The following is a 17,889-nucleotide window of genomic DNA, read 5'->3' as shown; positions in this document are numbered from 1 at the left end:
CACTCCTCCTGACCAGAGGCAGTGTACACTTTTTGCAAGAATAGATTGGCTCCTTTTATTAAAAATGTTTACAAAATAAAAAAATTGCGGAGGCACCTCAGCAATTCTTATGATGCGTAAATGCGAGGGCATTGCTTGTTGCTGAGTGTGTCGCTGAGTAATGCCGCCGAGTTTAGTGTTGCGGCGCAAATTTTGCTGAGTTTAGTGCTCCTGCCTTATGCTTACGAGTGTAATGTTGCTGCGACAACTCAAGACAACAAACCTGCCGCATTGCGATATCTGTGCTTAGTTTTATTTGCGGAGTTCTCATTAAAGGAGTGTTTCACTCACACTACGTTGAGTGTTGTTTCTCGATATCATCCTCCGCCGACGGCGCCCTCGGGTCCAGGTTGATGGACAGAAGCATGACGGTGTGTTTGGAGCAGTATGTCGATGCGTGCCTTACTTCGTGCAATGCGCGTGGCATGTTCTCGAAGACCAAATCGATTCCGGTGTCTCGCGAAGTGGTGACTGCACCTATTGGAGAGGCGAGTCTTCAACTTAGATCGCCCCGCATTGCGCCGATCAACGTTGGCGCTGAACGCGCGTCCTGATTGAAATCTCCTACGAAGAGCATGGACGTGCCGCAAAGTGTAGAACCGAGTGCAGACTCCTGTACATGAACGCTGCCGAGTCCATCTGAGACAGATTTGACGACACGTATAAGCATATGGGGGCACCTAATCAGGGGGCCAGCCGCTCCCATCTTGAGCGTGGTCTGCTTTGTCGCCCGACTGAGGGAGTATTGTATAGCCACCCCAATGAGGTGGAGGGGTTTCCCAAAATTGTACCCATTCATTGCGGAAGTCGGCTTGCCCTTCTCGCACCGGGACAGTCGCATTCCGCATTGCGAAGAGGCGCGTTTCCCTCTCATGCCTGGGCGGCGACGGTTGCACTTCCAGGAGGGGTGATGACGTCATTCGCGTGCCGCGTTTCTGCCACGGGTTTATGACTACGGCGTGGTTTTAGCTCAACGAGCCAATTACCGCGTGAGCTGCTCTCTCCTTAAAAACTTCAGGTGAGGGGTAATCGAACCACAGAGAGAGAGAGAGAGAGAGAGAGAGGGAGAAAGAGAAAGATAGGAAGAGAAAACATTTATTTAATCAAAAGAATAATTTGCAGGAGCTGGGAGTTTGGTGCCCATACTCCAGGACTCCGCTGGCGGCAGCTGTACTGCGGGCTAGCTGGATGATCCAGGTTCAGGTTGTGGCTGGAGTGATTACTTTATTAATTAGAGGCCAAAAGGTCATTTAGACGTCAAAATAGCCATGGACGTGCTTATAGTGCGAGGACGTGAGCAGAGCGGCAGACGTCAAAATTAGAAGAAGTGTAAAGAAAGACAAACAGTCAAAAGAGAGAAAAAGAGGCAAAAAGGGAGGCAAACAGTCGAAAGTGAAGCAAAGAAAGGCGACGAATGTGGAGGTGGCAACAATGCTTTCGCATTCTACCAATGCGGGTCTCTAACGTTTTTTGTTGCATGCGTTTATGGACAGGAAAGGCCTATTTGTAAAAACTATTTGGAAGCAAGCAGCTAACGGCTGCGCAGCAGAAGGTAAACATAGAGCACTACTGCACAGCCGTTGTACAACTAACGGTTGGCAAGGAAAGACAACACATCAAGGGTGAAAGTGGAAAGTCTGTTTCCTTATAACAGTCCTGCAGCTGGAGTATCATTTCACTAAAATGTGTTCTGGGGGAAACGACACATCGAGCGTTAGGGTAGAAAAATGAGTGTTTTCCACAGGGGCTGAGCAGTCCAATTAGAAAAATAGTGTCAGAGAGCTCGTGATTATGTTGAGCTTCCATAAGTTTGGCACACCGCGCGAATTAAAAAAAAAACATGTTTCGTAAGTGCCCATTGTAGTTAACAAAGTATATAATGTTCAATAGCTCTTGCATTGGCCACGTTATCGTTAGCGCTCAGAATTTACTCGTAAAATCGGCTGTGGGGGAAGCTAAACTTGCCGAACTTTGCTTTGTTTGTGGCTCAGTAAGTTGTGCAGACCTAGTGACGGAACCTATGCGCTCTAAAAAAATAATTTCAAGGCTAAATGAAAATATTTGTCAGGCTTAGTGCACTTCAACTGGAAGTGTTTTTTTAGAAATGTTATTTCCTTTTCACCTATGTGATAAGCTGATAGAGAGCTTTAAAAAGCGCTGCCTGAACAACACAATACAATTTGTATCTTTTACCTTGTCGCTGTTTGTTTAAGTGCTCACCCTTATCTCAGTCTGAGTCAGAACGGATAACATGAACGAATAAATAAACTAAACGCATGTCAAAAAACGTAACTTAGATAAGGAGGGGACATCATCAAACGTACTGGCAGCAATAAAAAATATTTTGGGCTCTAATGTGATAAGCTGATAGAAGTGTCCGAGAGCTTTAAAAAGCGCTTCCTGAACAACACGATACAATTTGTATCTTTTACCTTGTCGTTTTTTGTTTCAGTGCTCACCCTTATCTCGGTCTGAGCTAGAACCGATAACATGAACGAATAAATAAACTAAACGCATGTCAAAAAACGTAACTTAGATAAGAAGGGGACGTCATCAGACATACTGGCATTGATAAAAAAATATTTTTGGGCTCAATCAAAGGTAGGCCCGAATTTTTCAGACCATTAATCCAAATTTAACCCGTTGAGAGAGTTAATGCCGTAAACCGCTACGGGCAATGGAAATATTTTCAAGCCAAATTTAAAGCGACTGCTTACAGTAGTAAGAAAACTGGTCTTTAATTAACAGCTTGAGATACGTTATTACCCTAACTAATAAAGAGAATTTCTTTCTGGCAAGTTCATCCTGCACCGCACATAGTATTACTTATATCGTGCAATTAGCAATAAAATATTACAGGCAATTTTGTGCACTATGCGACACGTACAGCATTAAATCAGTATATCTGCCTTCAGCTTCTCAGAAGGAGCTAAGGTCCATTTTTAGTTTAAAATGCAATATGCAGGAGCCTCTGTCAGGCTATGAGCCTTTAGCTCCTGCTCCTTTTTTCTCTGTTGTGAGAAAATGAAACGAAATAAAGAAAGAAAGAAGGAAATTGACGGTGTTCCTATTAATGACTTGCGCATGACTTATGAACACCCGAGATTTTTTACTAACATTGATTAATCGTATGATTTTTAAGTGGTGATATTGCTGTAAAATCAAAACAGCAACAGTTACACTCCTCCGTAAAATTGGCGCATGTAATAACATTGAAAATTATAGTTCGATTTAAATTATACCTTCCATGGCAGAAATACTAGAAATAGTGTAAAAAAAACCCGTATTGTTAATCATGGCATGCTTTCTAGATAACGACAGCATTTTTTTCACCCAGTAAGTTCGTTTTCCGGCTGGGGCAAAACCCTCGAACCCTCGTGTAAAGTTTTTCTGATGAATGAGTAGATAGCAATAAAGTTGCTTGCGTCTCCTTCTTGCCGTTGCTAACCACAGTGAACGTAATCTTATCGTTTAGCGATAGAGCGTTAATTGCTTCGCAAAAACTGCGGTAGTCAGGAGATCGTCTCATCTGTGACGTATGCTGAGTAGTAGCTATTGAGAGCCTTCACTTAGATGTATCATGCGCTCTTACCCAGCTACTCAGGAGGAGACCTCTGTTTTTTACTCGGCGGAACCAGATATCGATGTATTTTGGGAGAACCGTAGGTAACATTAGAAATGCAGGTGACAAGAATGTACCACCGGTCCTTCAAAGACTTTTCCTCGTATAATAAATTCGAAAGCAGTTCTACTCTCTGCCACACTCTTCAGGGGGAAGCATTTAGAGGCAGGTGAGTGAACAGGGGAGGCAGATGGCAGCGGGTGGAGTGAACAGCTGTCGAAGAGACTGCAACAGTTGGTTTGCTCTTCTTGACATAGTACCGGTTTTCAGAGTGTTCCCTCGTGTCATGGGGAAGGCACTGAAATATTTCCTTGGATTGAAAGAGGCCTGAAGTCTCGATTTTCTAGTCTCGGCAATATGTATTCACAAAGTGATTTCTTACAGAAATCTTCTGCCTATCAACTTACCACAAGCAATCAGGCCCTATGGATACGAATCCCTTATCTACCCCACGTGCGGGGAATACAGCAAAGTTCTTGTCTACATCCGCGCAAATCTTGTGCATATTTGCCCCAAAATTCATGTTTATGACAACTATCGTACGCGTGTATTCTTTTCAAGAAGAGTAATGTGACGTTCACACTGACTGGAGCATAAGCTTGCCCTTGAAATCAGTTTGAAAGCGAGAGGCTGAAAGTCACAATGGAGGCGACCCATGCACTATGGATTCTTTGTGACGACTTCAGCATTCATCGGTCACCTTGGGAAAGCTTCTGGACAAAGGCCAGGGGGCGAATCTGGCATTGTTTGCCTCTAGGGATGTAGTTTGCTTTGTGAATAATGGGAGTGCAACTTATCTGTGGTGGGGTATTCTGCCTATCAACTTATCACTAGCAATCAGGCTTATCAATACGTATACCTCTTCTCCGCTTCGAGAGGGTAATGAAGCAAAGTTCTTGTCTACATCTGCACAACTCACATCTACATTTCCCACAAAATTCATGCTTATGATAACCAGCGTACACGTGCATTCTTGTGAAATGCCAGGGGGCGAAGCTGGCATTATTTTGCTTCGTATGCAAATTCCCATAGATATGCGTGCACTCGTGCCAACCGCGCCAACGCACTCTATCTTGGAGCGTCCTTCTCGGCATCGAACCCGGCGGCCGCAGAAGCCATCGCTATAGCCTGTCGCCATCAAAATGAGCGCCACCCAACTTCACGGGGGTGTCCCCTGTGTCCCAGAATATGCAGCTCTTGATGGCAACTTTAGGGCCGATGCCCTAGCTAGAGATTATAATAGCGGGTGGAGCACACTGACTCTACTCTTTACCCCCCTCTCAACCCATTTTTCAACCCGCCTAGAGACCCTCCGCCGAAATAGGGGTCTCTTACGCTCACTGCTTACGTTCATTACGTTCGCGGTTCTTTGCCACCTAGGCCATGAAGCGAGCAAAGAATTTTTCAGCCTTTTTAACCAGCCGCTGTTCTATGGTGTCGTTACCCTACGATGGAAGTCCAGTCGCCTGATCCCACTCCGAAAACCAGGAAAATCTCCGCTCGATTTAGCATTCTATAGGTCAATCATTGTGGCCAACTGCATGGGGAAGATAGCGGAATGAGAAGGTGGTGCTCTGATGCGTCACTGTTATGAAACAACTGGTATGTACGTATATGAGTATGTAGTGGCGTAGTATGTCACGCAGTGTAATCTAGATAATGACTGATAACCCACAATTGTGATTGGGGATTGGTAATCAGTAGTATCCCCGACCACTTTCGTCTTTTCCACCGTGGCGCATTTAAAACAATATAGCGGGTGTTAGTTTAGCGTGTCCCATAAGGTGTCTCGATGCATGCGCGCCGTCCTCTTAAGGTGGTGACAGCCATTATGGTCCGTCGGAGCCATTTCGCGCCGGTGCCAATTCGTGCCCGTGCTTCGATATCGCTCCAGGTAGCAGCATTACGGGGCTACGCGGTCTAATACAGCCCGCTTTTTCAGGGAAACTTCTAGCGAACACTGAAGCTCTAGACAGAATATGGGGACCAAACTTGGCGTCTTGCTATACTGACACCCGTTTTCACTCCCGAAGCGGGCGCGTGGCTTGCGTGCATCGAGGCCTTAGATCAAGACGGTTTGCACACCTTTACTCTCTCTGTAACCTCGATCCCCTCCATATGCGCGTTAGGAGAAGGCGCGGAGGCGAGGATGTCTTTGCATAGCAATCTGCCTCTGCGTTCGCGGTTGCAGCGCGGGCGGGCTAAGTGCAGGTGTGGACATAAGAAAACGGAGCACGGTGTTCTATTCTAAATTCAATTACGCCTTTTCTATCGGAAATGAAGAAACATTGTTTGCCCGTGAGAAAGCGCACTTGCGTCCACTACTGGAATGCGCATTACTTCACTGGCATTTTCAATTTCAATGAGCGGAAAACGTTAGAAGGAAATAGCTAGCTCCGTTTGCTTATGTTCGCACCTCTACATCCGCGGAGAGACGAGAGAATGGATTCGGTACTCTTATCGCACAATCGCTGCATCGGTATCGACAGCAAAGCCGTCGAAATTAGCCGCTTGGTTTCAGAATGATCGTCAGGTGATCGTTTAGTGTGCTGAAGGAACGTGAGTCGATGCAAAAGAGCGTGTGGGCAGATGATATGAACACCTGTTTTAAAAGCCGATTCAGCGCAACGTCGCTGGGAAAGACTGGGGTAAGCAAATCCGATAGCGGGCGCAAATCCAAATGACTGGCATGGACTTATACCTGGAGTCGCAGTCACTGATAAACCTGACAGCTATTGAAAGCACGCCAAATTTTAAGTAGGGCAGGTTGACCACACGAAAACTAGTGAAGACAGGGTGGAGTATATGGCTTTAAATCTTCTACCCGTTACAAAATGGCCAATCATTAGTCAAAAGACGCACCAAAAAGAGTGAGAACCATTTATTCCGTTCCGATGTGGAAGCCGCTGTCGTACATTCAAGTACCCCTATGCAGGTCGTCTGAGTGTCTGGCACTTTGCCGTCGCGCCCAGCACATGGTCGCATACGCTGTGCTGTCCGAGTCCTGCTTAAGCCGAAAGTTGCTCAGACTTCTCGTGTCCCTCTGACTTGAGCGTCACGTTGAGGACTGTGAATCGTTCTTCTGGGACGCTGAAGCCCATCTCGGCCTTGTGGAACCCGCTTGCCGAAACCTGAAGGAAGAGAGAGCAGGAAGATTTCCGTCATACAAGTGCCTGTCCAGTGAGAGCAGATGGCCTTTCAATAGTTTTGCAGAACTCCTGGTTTATAGGTTTATTAGAAGCAGATACGTTATACAGTATCGTGTTCTCGCCCCAATCTGACAAACTCAGCAGGATGAATATTGTCTAGTACCTTTAATTGTTCTTATCATAGACCAAGCACAACGGCGTTTGCTGGAAAGTGATCTCACCTCCAATGTGTATTGACCCGGCCTGAGGATTCTCCAGTACTCCCCCCTGGAGGACGTCTTAAAGCCGACTCTTCGGTTGGAGATCTTCAGAGATGCATTGGCCACAGGATTACCATTTTCGTCTTTCACGATGCCGCGCACGCCTGGCGGGAGAGAGAGAGAGAGCAAAAAAAAGTAAGAATTTCCTTCATGCTATATACGTGAACAGCTTTATTCCATCTGGCTTTTGGAACTATTATGATGATCAAAAACCGCCGGTTTAAGTTCCCTTTTAGACGAAAGTTATTTGTAGCGTCGATAACTATGCTCTGCGCTAGACACGGCCTTCGTCTCCTGATGGACTTCATCGGATCCTTTCGGTATACCCAGTCACTTTCCATCTGCGTTTGTCTTACCACAAAATACATTCTGTCAATTAAGCAGAGCTGCTTATATGTGTCTTTAGCATTAGATAATCGTTGTGACACCTTCCGTTCATCTTGTCTATTTGTTTACGCTGTATAACATTGGGAAGCTGTAGTATATATTTAGCTGAAATTGAAGCAACGGCGTACGTTCGTTCGGTGTGTTTGCTTAGTAATGCCAGAGATGAGAATGAGAATATTGCGCGGCAAATCTATCCCCGCCTCCGGCCCGTTCGTGTAAGGTTGGAGGGAAGCAGAACAGAGGCTGCCTGAGGGGTCTGCACGGGGAATGCATAGAAGCACTCGCCTCTGTGAACTTCGTCCAATAAGGCGAGGAGCGCAGGTTTGTTCTCCTCCCAGTAGTGAGCGAGTTCGCTGCGTGGAGGGTACTTGCAGCAGGCCATCTCAACGGTCACGTCCATGCAGCCATCCCACATGTAGTTGTAGTCCGCCATGCCACCTGTGCCCGAAAGTGGCGGAAAGAGGATACTTAATTTGTTGCCGACGATCGCATCATATCCCTGTGTCCGCGAATACGACGCTGTCCTCGCCAGACTGGCTGAAACTGCTCCCACAGCCAAAACTGCTTATTCAAGAAAGGTTTACCTTCTTGAGAGAGCTATCTTTATGGACAATTTCGGAACAACTTGAAAAGCGATCTTTACACGTGATAGTTCGGCTGGATCCAGTATTATAAGTGAACTTCGGCTGATGACTTGGGTACAGAATATCTCTGCTCCCTGACTCCAGTTCCTTTTATTCCTGCAGCAACAACTTCAAAGGCAAAGGGACGCCACGAATACATTGTAGCCCTGATTGCCTGATTCGCTGGTACCATGAAATTTATTCAGATGTTAGCAGTATAAAATCACACTCAGCATTTCCTGCATAACTGAGTTAACGACTGGAGGAAAAATGGAGCGTGATTAGGCTATGTAGATGCGCTAGCTCCTCGGCTTCGGTTCGAGGCTCAGTTTTCAAGGTCAAGCAGGCTAACGACAAAGATCGGAGACATTGGACTTAAGGGTATGACGCTTTAGCGTTAGTGGGTTAATTCCCATTTACGCGGAATTAGACATTCTTTACTTTACATTCATAGATCGCTGGGAGTTCTCATAGCACTCTTGACGCAATTGTGCATCGGTTAAGAATGTGTCGCTGCCCTGCGATGGTAGGCACTGCCACCTGTTGTGCGGCCCAGGTTGCTCTTCCCGAGCGACCTTAAGATCACGGAGAGAGGCTTCGGAGAGATAAACATCGACGAAGTATGATATTTGGGGCTTAGTTCTAGAGCACTGAAAGAAATATCAGCGCAAGAGCTGTTCTGAAAACTAAACATTTCGCTGATTCACCTGCTTGATTGGGTGTGATATTGCCACCGTCCGAACCAATCAGTGGCGCCGTACCGCGGCCGAACTGTTTAAGCTGGGACTTGCCAAGCCTTGGGCATTCGAGGTGCTCGAAGATCGTCTTCTTCCTCGCTCGAGCTGCCTGCTGGCTGACACGCCGACCTCGTCTAATTAGAACCTGGGCTATTTCTTCACCCGTTTGTCGGTGACATATTTGGTGGAGGTGCTGGGTGGCGTCCCATGTACTCGGATTGCGAGGACACTCTCGACACATGTTCTCCACGCGTGGACACAACACCCGTCCACAAAGCTAGCCGCCTTCTGCGAGGCCTACAACCGGAGTTCCGCCAACTGAAAGCGCCGGTAAGAGCGGTAAGAGCAATGACATCAACCGAGGCTAGCCAGACGACTCAGCATTCCGGAAATGCCCCGCCATTCGTCCTTCACGCACCTCGGTCGCCGCCGTCGTTCCACGGGGACAGGCTCGAGGACGTAGAAGACTGGTTGGCCAGCTTTTACCGAGTGGTGGGTTTCAACGAATGGGACGGGCAGCGCAAATTGCGCAACGTCTACTTTCCGCTACAGGACCCAGCCAAAACATGGTTCGAAAATCACGAAGCCTCCTTTACCACCTGGGAAGTGTTTCGACGAGAACTGCTAGCCACGTTTACCACTAGCGAAAGAAAAGAAAAGGCAGAAATCGCCCTGCACTCGAGGTCACAGCAGTCAAACGAGAGCGTCGCGATGTTCATCGACGACATGACGCGACTGTTCAATCGGGCCGACCCTGCTATGGCAGAGGCCAAGAAGGTGCGCCACCTAATGCGCGGCGTAAAAAAGCAGCTATTTGCCGGACTGGTCCGTGACCCGCCAAGAACAGTGGCAGACTTCACAAGGGAGGCAACGAGTATCGAGCGCTCACTGCAGGAACGGGGCGCGCACTACGGACGTGAGGCTACTGTAGCGCCGGCTTCCCAGTAGACGCCTACGTCGCTGCCCGCCGAGGAGCTTCGGGAGGTTGTAAGAAGCGTTGTGCGCGAGGAATTGGCGAAACTTCACTTGGAAGCTCCACAGGCCAGTGTCGCTGCCGTAACCGACGTGGTCCGTGGCGAAATCCGACGAGCTGTGCAGCCGCCCCCAGCTCCCCAGCATAATAAACTGTGCCCTATCTCCAACCAAAACTTCTTTTATCTGAAACCCAACATTTCGAAGCCGGCTCGTCTCCATCTTCATGGGTGACCGCGGGCTGTGGCTAGCGTCTTTAAGTATTCATGGTAGGACGGAAAGAAGGAATGTGGCAATGTGAACAGTGCGGAAGGGGAAGAGGATGTTGACACGGGCGATTAAGGCTGTGAGTCATGTTGCCGGGTTGTGAGGTAGTGGACCACCCATATCATAGAGCAGAAAGTCTAAAGTTAGAGCATAGAGAGCTTAAATGTAAAATTGCTTATATATAAATCTTTCTTTATGAGTCACCTTAATTACTGCTGTCTTGTCTGGGGTACCACGTCTGCCACAAATGTAGGTCGGTTACTTCTCCTTCAGAAAAAATTTCCAGCGCGCGATATGCGATGTGAAGTGGGATTTCCCAAGTGAACCTTTGCTCCAAGAGCTTAATATATTGAAAGTGCATTATTTATACAACTACATGTTAGTACACGCATACATTAAAGAATGCAAATCGAATAATTTTGCCATGCGTTCAACCGCCAATCTTAAACAAAATCTATTTCACTACCAAACGCGATGTCCGGAATACTGGTATGTAACACACACGCGAACTAATTACGGTAAGCAAATGATTGCTTACACCCTACTTGCCTTGCTCAATGCACTAATCTCAGAGAATATTGATGTTTTACAGGTTTCATTGTCTACTCTACACAATTATTTTTGCCACTAATATTGAGCATGTGTTTATCAACCATTGGGTTAGACATCGTAAACCAGTACTATGTATGTTCCTTGCCTATTGTACTTCTTTTGTGACTGAGTGAGTGATTATATTCATGCTGCTGTATTTTTAAATACTAACCCATATAGCTTTGCAGATTCACCTTTTTTGTTTGTTATTTTGTTTCTGTGTTTCTTTTTTTCATGCTTTGTGCTTTATTGTTTTGAAAGCGTTGCCACCCCGCACTGCTGCTGCTGCCAACAAACGGGTTTTAGGACTTGTCAAACTGCTTCCGCAGCTTTTTTCGTCGAACCTGTTCGTTTCTCAAATGTATTTTGCAAACGGATAAATAAATCACCTACTTACTTACTTACTTACTTACTTACTTACTTACTTACTTACTTAAAGCATAAAGTCTATCACTATGAGATTAGTTCTGCTTGTTTTCAGCGTAACTTGACTATTTGGAAGGAGAGAAAATAAGTGAATGGTGCAAGGAATCCGGTTTAAACCTATTCTATAGCATCTGTAAGGATCAATCAGGGATAAATGCATCACCATGCTTGCATCCACCGCATTACTCATCCGCCTACAAAGACCGCGCGTACAAAGTACGGGAGTACATTTTCAGGGGGGCCTTTCGAAATATTCTTTCTTTTTTCCTTGCGAAATTCTTTAAATATCGGATCTGTTCGTTGGATGATTCCGTGAACTGGAAATGTTAAGACAATGTTATTCGATGCAATCTGTCCCCTTTCCACTACATCTGGAGTAATGCCCCCAGGAGCCTTGCGGTACGCTTGAGAATAATGAATAACGCGAATAAAGCTGTCACAGCCTCTTACCCTCAAATGTTTTCATGTACTTGTTTAAAGCTCAACGTGATGGTAGGAGCATGCAATTTGAACGCGCATTGATCAGGCGTCGTATGGTATATATAAAAAAAAATCCTGGACGCCATTGGGAGCGGAGAGTCCTAGCAGGAGGCGAATGGCAAATTGGGATATAAGCGGCCCAGAGTGTAGTATACGTTACCTGAGAAAGCGTACCAGGTGGCTCCGTTGACGGTGCCGTTGGGGTAGGCCACTGTCCCATCTTTGGAGCAGCCCAGTCCCAGGTGCATGTTGGCGTGGTTGAACGAGTACACGCTGGCGAGGTGTTTGAAGACGTCATCGTCAGGCGTCAGCGAGGGCTCGTTGCGCCGACTCTCATCGCCTGGTGGAAACAACGGGAAACGTGACGTATATAGGCTCCAGGTATTTGCGCACAAAGAAGCGCGCTCGTTAAACAACTCCATGTGATTGAAATTAATCTACAGAACTCCACTATCATGTTTCTTGTAGGCCACGCGGTGCTTTGCAAGGATAATTCTCGCACACTGTCCCATACCAGCACTATCAGCGAGATGAACTCGCCGCGTTGGCTGAGTGGTTATCGCTCGGCTCGTGAGCCTAAGGACGTGAGTTCGATTCCAGTCTCGGCTGCTGCATCTCGATGGATGCGAAACGCAAGACGCACGTGTAATGTGCGATGTAAGTGCACGTTAAAGCACCCTATGGGATCGAAATTAATCCGGAGTCTTCCATTGTGGCGTTCCTCATAGCCCATGTGCAACTTCATGACGTTAAATCTCATGCACCAAATAATCCGCGAAACGGTTCGCCCACGTAAGGGAAGCATTCTTCGGAAGCCCGGTGCAGGAAACCGTGTTTAGTTGGAGTAGACATCGGCGAGGACGTACCGAACACGCGCGGATAGTCGTACGGGTAGTTGACGACCAGAGCTCCTCCGTGGAAGTTTGAGGCCAGCACGAAGGGAATCTGTTTGCTCCATCGCCTCACTGCCTCGGTCTCCGGCTGCTCCTCTTCCATCTGTGTGTTGAAGCGGGTCGGGAAGTTGCGGTTCAAGTCCACGCCGCGGGCGTTCTGCCTGCATCGGGGAAGGAAGGTGTCAGGCGTATGAGTTTAGAGGTCTGTGCTGCAGTATAAGCAAGAATCAGCCTAATGGCGAGTTAAAAGGCAGACGCAGCCCTTGAAAAACCCTGTTATGGATAAATTACGCTACCGACACACAGAGAACATGAAGAAAATGGCCATTTTACTTGCAGTAAATTATGGAGAAAAATGAAAGATTATCGCATTTATAATTCCTATTTTGAAATTCAGTTTTTCTGTCTAAATGCTCTTCACATCAAAAACAGAGGAAAAACTCCACTCTGCACCATCCACATCGTCACACAGCGTCCCGTCTGCTTCTGTTCAGTCGCGTGGTAATGGTGGTTGCATAGTTGGCTCGCCGTTCGTTTCAACTGCTTCCCCACTTTTTCTAGAATCTCCGCACTCCTCCTTACCAGACCGAAATTCGCGGGTTCGATCGCGGCCGCGGCGGCCGAATTTCGATGGAGGCTAAATTCTAGAGGCCTGTGTACTGTGCGATGTCAGAACCTCAGGTGGCGGAAATTTCCGGAGCCCTTCACTACGGCGTCCCTCACAGCCTCATTTGCTTTGGGGCGTTAAACCCCCATAAACCAAAGAAAACTTACAATGGGAAGTCAGAAGGTCTCATTCCCAACTTGACCAGCGGCACAATATTTCCGTTCAATTACTACCCGGTGACAAGTGGCGGATCGTTCACGGACGAGACGCTAGGTGCCACCAGAGTTAGACTTATAAAACCTGGTCGACCACTCTCGTCGGTATTTCGCTCTTAAGGAAAAGGCCAGCTGTACACAGCCACGTACCGTCCATTAAGGCCCATGCAGACGCCCTCCTTGGACATCGCGAATCCGTCGGGGTTCATGCTGGGCATGATATGGATGCGTGTGTCGTCTAGCAGGTGTCGCACGTATGGATCCACTTCGTAGCGAGTCAGCAGGTGCGAGATCAGGTACACCATGAACTGACGTCCCAGCACCTGCACAGTTTATGTATATGCGGCGAGTAGGAAAAATGCACTCTGGTGTACGGGCTCTTACAATGCCCTTATTGGGTGCACGTCGGGCATACATCTGGAATAGCCCGAAACGCATCCAAGGAAAGCTGCTCACCGCAGGGACGAGACAGCGATAGCGATAGGTTGTGTGAACGTTTGAACACGCGCTAAATAAATCAATCGGTGGTTTAGGAGGAAGGTGAGGTACTTTTTAATAAACACTAGAGAATGCTGCTGCTGCAGACGCGATAATGATGAAGCGAAACACACCCACACAAAGCTCTACCCCACACACACGTAAACACACAAGACTACCACAGCGTTCGTGTAAGATTCATGGTCAAGTTTAACTGCTGTGATGAAGGAAAAGGAAAGCAAGAAAAACTAGCAAAGCACTGATAGTCTCTTTGTTTAAGTGCTAGACACATGCGTGGTTGCGTCAATAAGTGCCCTACATTTTGTATCTATTCGTGATAAGATTGATAGGTACCCGTTGTTTCACAACGCTAAAAATTATGGCTGAGGCACAGGTATCTTTAATGCTTATATTGAAATGAATTTAAGCGCACAAGAACACGCACACAAGAGGAGGAAACACACAGGACAGGCGCTAACTTCATCTCATTTATTCGCAGGTAAGAGAGCGAACATATATTCACAAAATGAGACATGCGCAGTGAAGAAACAGATCGTCATATCACAATGCGTGTTCAAGATATCTGTATTCTGCCTGCAAAAGATTAACTGACGTGTCATTCACACAGTCATGCCACCTCTTCCTGATGTGAAAGGCTTCTAATAAACCACGTGCCGTCTGATCACCGCCTCTGCCAAGTATCTTTATCTCCTTCAGCCGCGGCTCGCACGCTGTGCAGTTCGCACAATGGTCTGCCAAATGTGTCCCTCCGCCCCTTAATGCCCGCAAATGTTCCCCCGCCCGGTCATTGACACACCACCCAGTCTGGCCTATGTAAGCCCTACCGCAGGTCAAAGGTATCTCGTAAACGACACCGGAACAGCAGTCGACGTACAGCAGTCGACATACTTGGCAGAGGCGGTGATAAGACGGCACGTGAATTATTAGAAGCCTTTCACATCAGGAAGAGGGGGCATGACTGTGTGAGTGACACGTCAGTTAATCTTTTGCAGGCAGAATACAGATATCTTGAACACGCATTGTGATATGACGATCTGTTTCTTCACTGCGCATGCTTCGTTTTGTGTATATATGTTCGCTCTCTTACCTGCGAATAAATCAGATGAAGTTAGCGCCTGTCCTGTGTGTTTCCTCCTCTTGTGTGCGTGTTGTTGTGCGCTTAAATTCATTTCAATATAAGCTATGCACCATCTAGCCCAAACAGAAGTTTTGTTAAATTATCTTTAATGCACACAGGCTGAAACAACCTGCTACTACATGGGGCCATAGGAAGAAACCTAGGAGTTTCTTCCTGCTACAGCTGGATAAACAGACCTGTCTTATCGTTCTCGTTCGTTGGCAGCAGAGTGATAAAAATAACCTCGAGGAGCTGGGGAGGTATTTTATGCCGGTTGACTTCGTTTCGATACCATTTGAATTTGATTTGAATGTGATGCAAGCGCGAACGGCTCATCACTGTCAGGACCGATCTGGGCGCTGCTCCGCCGCTAGCTATATAACCTATACACTGCTGCAGCATGCAGTCCGACCGAATCACAAGCACCACGTCCCGGTAGTTCACTGCAAAACGACAGCACAGTGCCGATAGAGCTCGTCAGGCGTGTCGGAAGCGTTGTCACGCTCCGTCCCTCACCAGTGTCGGCACCACGGTCAGACAGTGCTGCACGGGCATATAGGCCGCGTTTATTCAAGTCATTGACATCATAGACATGTTTCTTCCACGTGCAGTGTGACGTCAGCCCACGTGGCCAACACCACCGGAAGAAGCGACCAATGACAAAGAACTAAATGCAATAAAAACGAAGCCCATCGGTTCAAAATACGCTCCCAGGAACGATTATTTCTCCTTTTAGTTTGACCTTGCTCCATGCTTTTCAGACAATGAAAGAGTATCGTGTTCGCCGTACACTCTAAACAAAAAGGAGTTAAATGGGAGTAAACTCCCTTTTATAAAAGAGCGTGCGATATATTACAGCCTAAACCCTTTTTACTCCCTTAGAGGCGTATTTGTGCCTAGAGTGTATGTCGACAGCTAGAAGGAGCTCTGCAGCAGTGGGATTGCATCGTGACAGCTTTGTGCACTTTCCCCGGGTTCATAGGTCCGCGTAAGAAACGCCACAAATTGCATCCTGCGTACAACGCAGCAGCGGAAAATGAATGTGCTAGTGTACTTACCTCGTCGCCGTGTATGTTGGCGACGTACTTAATGTTAGGCTTAAGAAGCGGCTCATTGTGCGGATCCTTGGTGACGAGGAGAGCCCACAGGTCGCGTCCTGCAGCACAGAGCGTGAACAGTTTCAATGGCGATGAAAGGAATTCGCGCTATTCGTCTCCTAAAGTGTGCCATTCCCACAATACTCGATGAAAAGCTCCAGCGCATGTAATATCTACTAATTTTTTTAGGCCCTGTATAATCCTGCGTGCTCAGACTTTCTGGTAATTATGCCGCATTCGAGACACAAATACTTATATATTTCTCTCTCTGTCCATTTCTTTTTCAGGGAGAGATGGAGAAGAAAGGCGGGTGCGTTAATCTGAAGAAGGTTTTGGTTCGCTATTCCACACTGGGTGAAGGCGAGAGGCAACGTAAAGGGGCAATAGGGGGTTAAGTAAGGATCAATGACGTCATTTAAGTGGTGGAGTTTAGATGCAGACCTGTAAGCGTAAACTTTAGGGGTGAATAGACGCTTAGCAACGTTTTAAGTACGAATCGCATTTAGCTCCAATTCTCGTGAACCATGCCGAACATCGTTCGAACCTCACACTGAACTTAAGAGCAACCTTATCCAAATTATACCGAAACTTTCCGTTCGAATGACGTCCAGCATAAAAAATTATTCAGCCCCGAGCAGGATTTGACCCTGCCTTGAAGGCTTGAATGTTTCTTGTCTTAAAAGAACCACTTCGTCAGTTTTTTGGCTGCAGACATACTCAAGCCAGTTTTTATACGAAATTGATTGCATTTCGCCTAATTTTGCATATACGGTGCCAAAAAATAAAGTTTTCAATCTTATTTCTGACGCTCAGTGTCAAAGCACTGGAGCAGGGCAGAATGGTGGGCCTGTTGGTATGGCATGTGATTCTTCTTCTTCTCAGTGTCAAAATGTCAAGCTCTTATTTAGGTGCCAAAAGATAAGCTCTCAATGCTGGCGATGATGGTCTGCAAACAAACCTTCCACGGACTTCCCGATGCTGTAGAGATGAGTGAAGTTGGGGTAATTGGTGCTGATCTTCTTCAGGAAGGCAGTCATCTCCTCGTGGTCGTAGTATTTGAGCTCTGCAGGCGTACCCTCTGCCGCGGGGGTGACGGACTTCGCGGCCGCTCCGCGCACACAGAACAGTACCAGTAGCGGCAGCGCCAAAGAGGTCAGGCTGACGGACTTCATCGCCACAAGCGTTCTTGCAGCTTCTGGACAGAGGCAAAGGGAAGGCAGGTGCGGTTCACCAGCGCAAGTCATTCGTAAACAGATGAGAGAGTTGGTCAGACATCCTACAACGAAAAGTACACAGGAGCAGAAAACGATAGACATGTAGACGACACACACGGTGTCGCCTGTGTCTTCTTCATGTCCCGATCGTTTTCCGCTGCGCTAGTTTTTTTGTTGAAGAACGTGAACCTTCTACTCAGTGCGGGAATGAGCGGTAATTGCCTGTACATGCGAGGAATGTGGTAAGCGCATTTTCGCCTGCGGCTGTTGCAGGTTTTAACTCTAGTTGAATGGTAATGAGCTGCACGTTTTGGAGAGAAAAGTAGACGTTTTTAAGTTGAGCAGAGAACAAAGAAAACAATATGAATGAATGAATGAATGAATGAATGAATGAATGAATGAATGAATGAATGAATGAATGAATGAATGAATGAATGAATGAATGAATGAATGAATGAATGAAAACGGAAATAAGGAAATCATTCAAGAAGGAAATTACGAAGGAAGCAAAGTTTGGTTATGAGCTGCACGTCCTGGATAGAAAAGTAGACGTTCTTGAGTTGAGCAAAGAAAGAAAACAATAAGAAAGAGTGAATGAAAGGAACGAACGAAGCAATGAAAACGGAAATTAAGGAATTATTAAAGAAGAAGGAAATAACGAAGGAAGGAAAGAAAGCAGTAAAAAAAGCTACGAA

The 17,889-nt window shown here is 46.8% G+C and overlaps 1 protein-coding gene across 3 annotated transcripts; it reads right to left on the bottom strand.

Annotated features, from left to right (window-relative positions):
• Nucleotides 1–6,526: 6,526 nt before the first annotated feature.
• LOC149354310 (carboxypeptidase M-like) lies at nucleotides 6,527–17,168 on the bottom strand. 3 transcript variants are annotated; one of them, XM_089577484.1, is made up of 8 exons: nucleotides 16,939–17,168; nucleotides 15,942–16,039; nucleotides 13,419–13,591; nucleotides 12,420–12,607; nucleotides 11,714–11,893; nucleotides 7,743–7,895; nucleotides 7,032–7,174; nucleotides 6,527–6,792 (listed from the first exon to the last, which is right to left on the bottom strand). In XM_089577484.1, the coding sequence occupies exons 1-8, from the start codon at nucleotides 17,150–17,152 to the stop codon at nucleotides 6,670–6,672; spliced, it is 1,272 nt and encodes a 423-aa protein (XP_089433610.1). In that variant the 5' UTR covers nucleotides 17,153–17,168; the 3' UTR covers nucleotides 6,527–6,669. The 3 variants fall into 3 exon arrangements, with proteins under 3 accessions (XP_089433610.1, XP_089433611.1, XP_089433612.1); XM_089577485.1 differs by having other exon boundaries at nucleotides 13,419–13,576; nucleotides 16,939–17,061; XM_089577486.1 differs by lacking the exon at nucleotides 7,743–7,895.
• Nucleotides 17,169–17,889: the final 721 nt, after the last annotated feature.

Source organism: Amblyomma mixtum, chromosome 3 (genome assembly GCF_055824585.1).
Source record: "Amblyomma mixtum isolate Tamu chromosome 3, ASM5582458v1, whole genome shotgun sequence".
NCBI lineage: Eukaryota > Metazoa > Arthropoda > Arachnida > Ixodida > Ixodidae > Amblyomma > Amblyomma mixtum.
This window is presented reverse-complemented; position numbering and strand designations above follow the sequence as displayed.

What these genes read in the sequence shown, in the direction of transcription:
- LOC149354310 (XM_089577484.1), bottom strand. Translation starts at nt 17,152, where the DNA reads ATGAAGTCCGTCAGCCTGACCTCTTTGGCGCTGCCGCTACTGGTACTG. An exon ending in CCAACATACACGGCGACGAG is followed by an intron (nt 13,592 to 15,941) that starts GTAAGTACACTA and finishes TAAACTGTGCAG; the next exon opens with GTGCTGGGACGTCAGTTCAT. An exon ending in CGGGTCAATACACATTGGAG is followed by an intron (nt 6,793 to 7,031) that starts GTGAGATCACTT and finishes CTCTTCCTTCAG; the next exon opens with GTTTCGGCAAGCGGGTTCCA.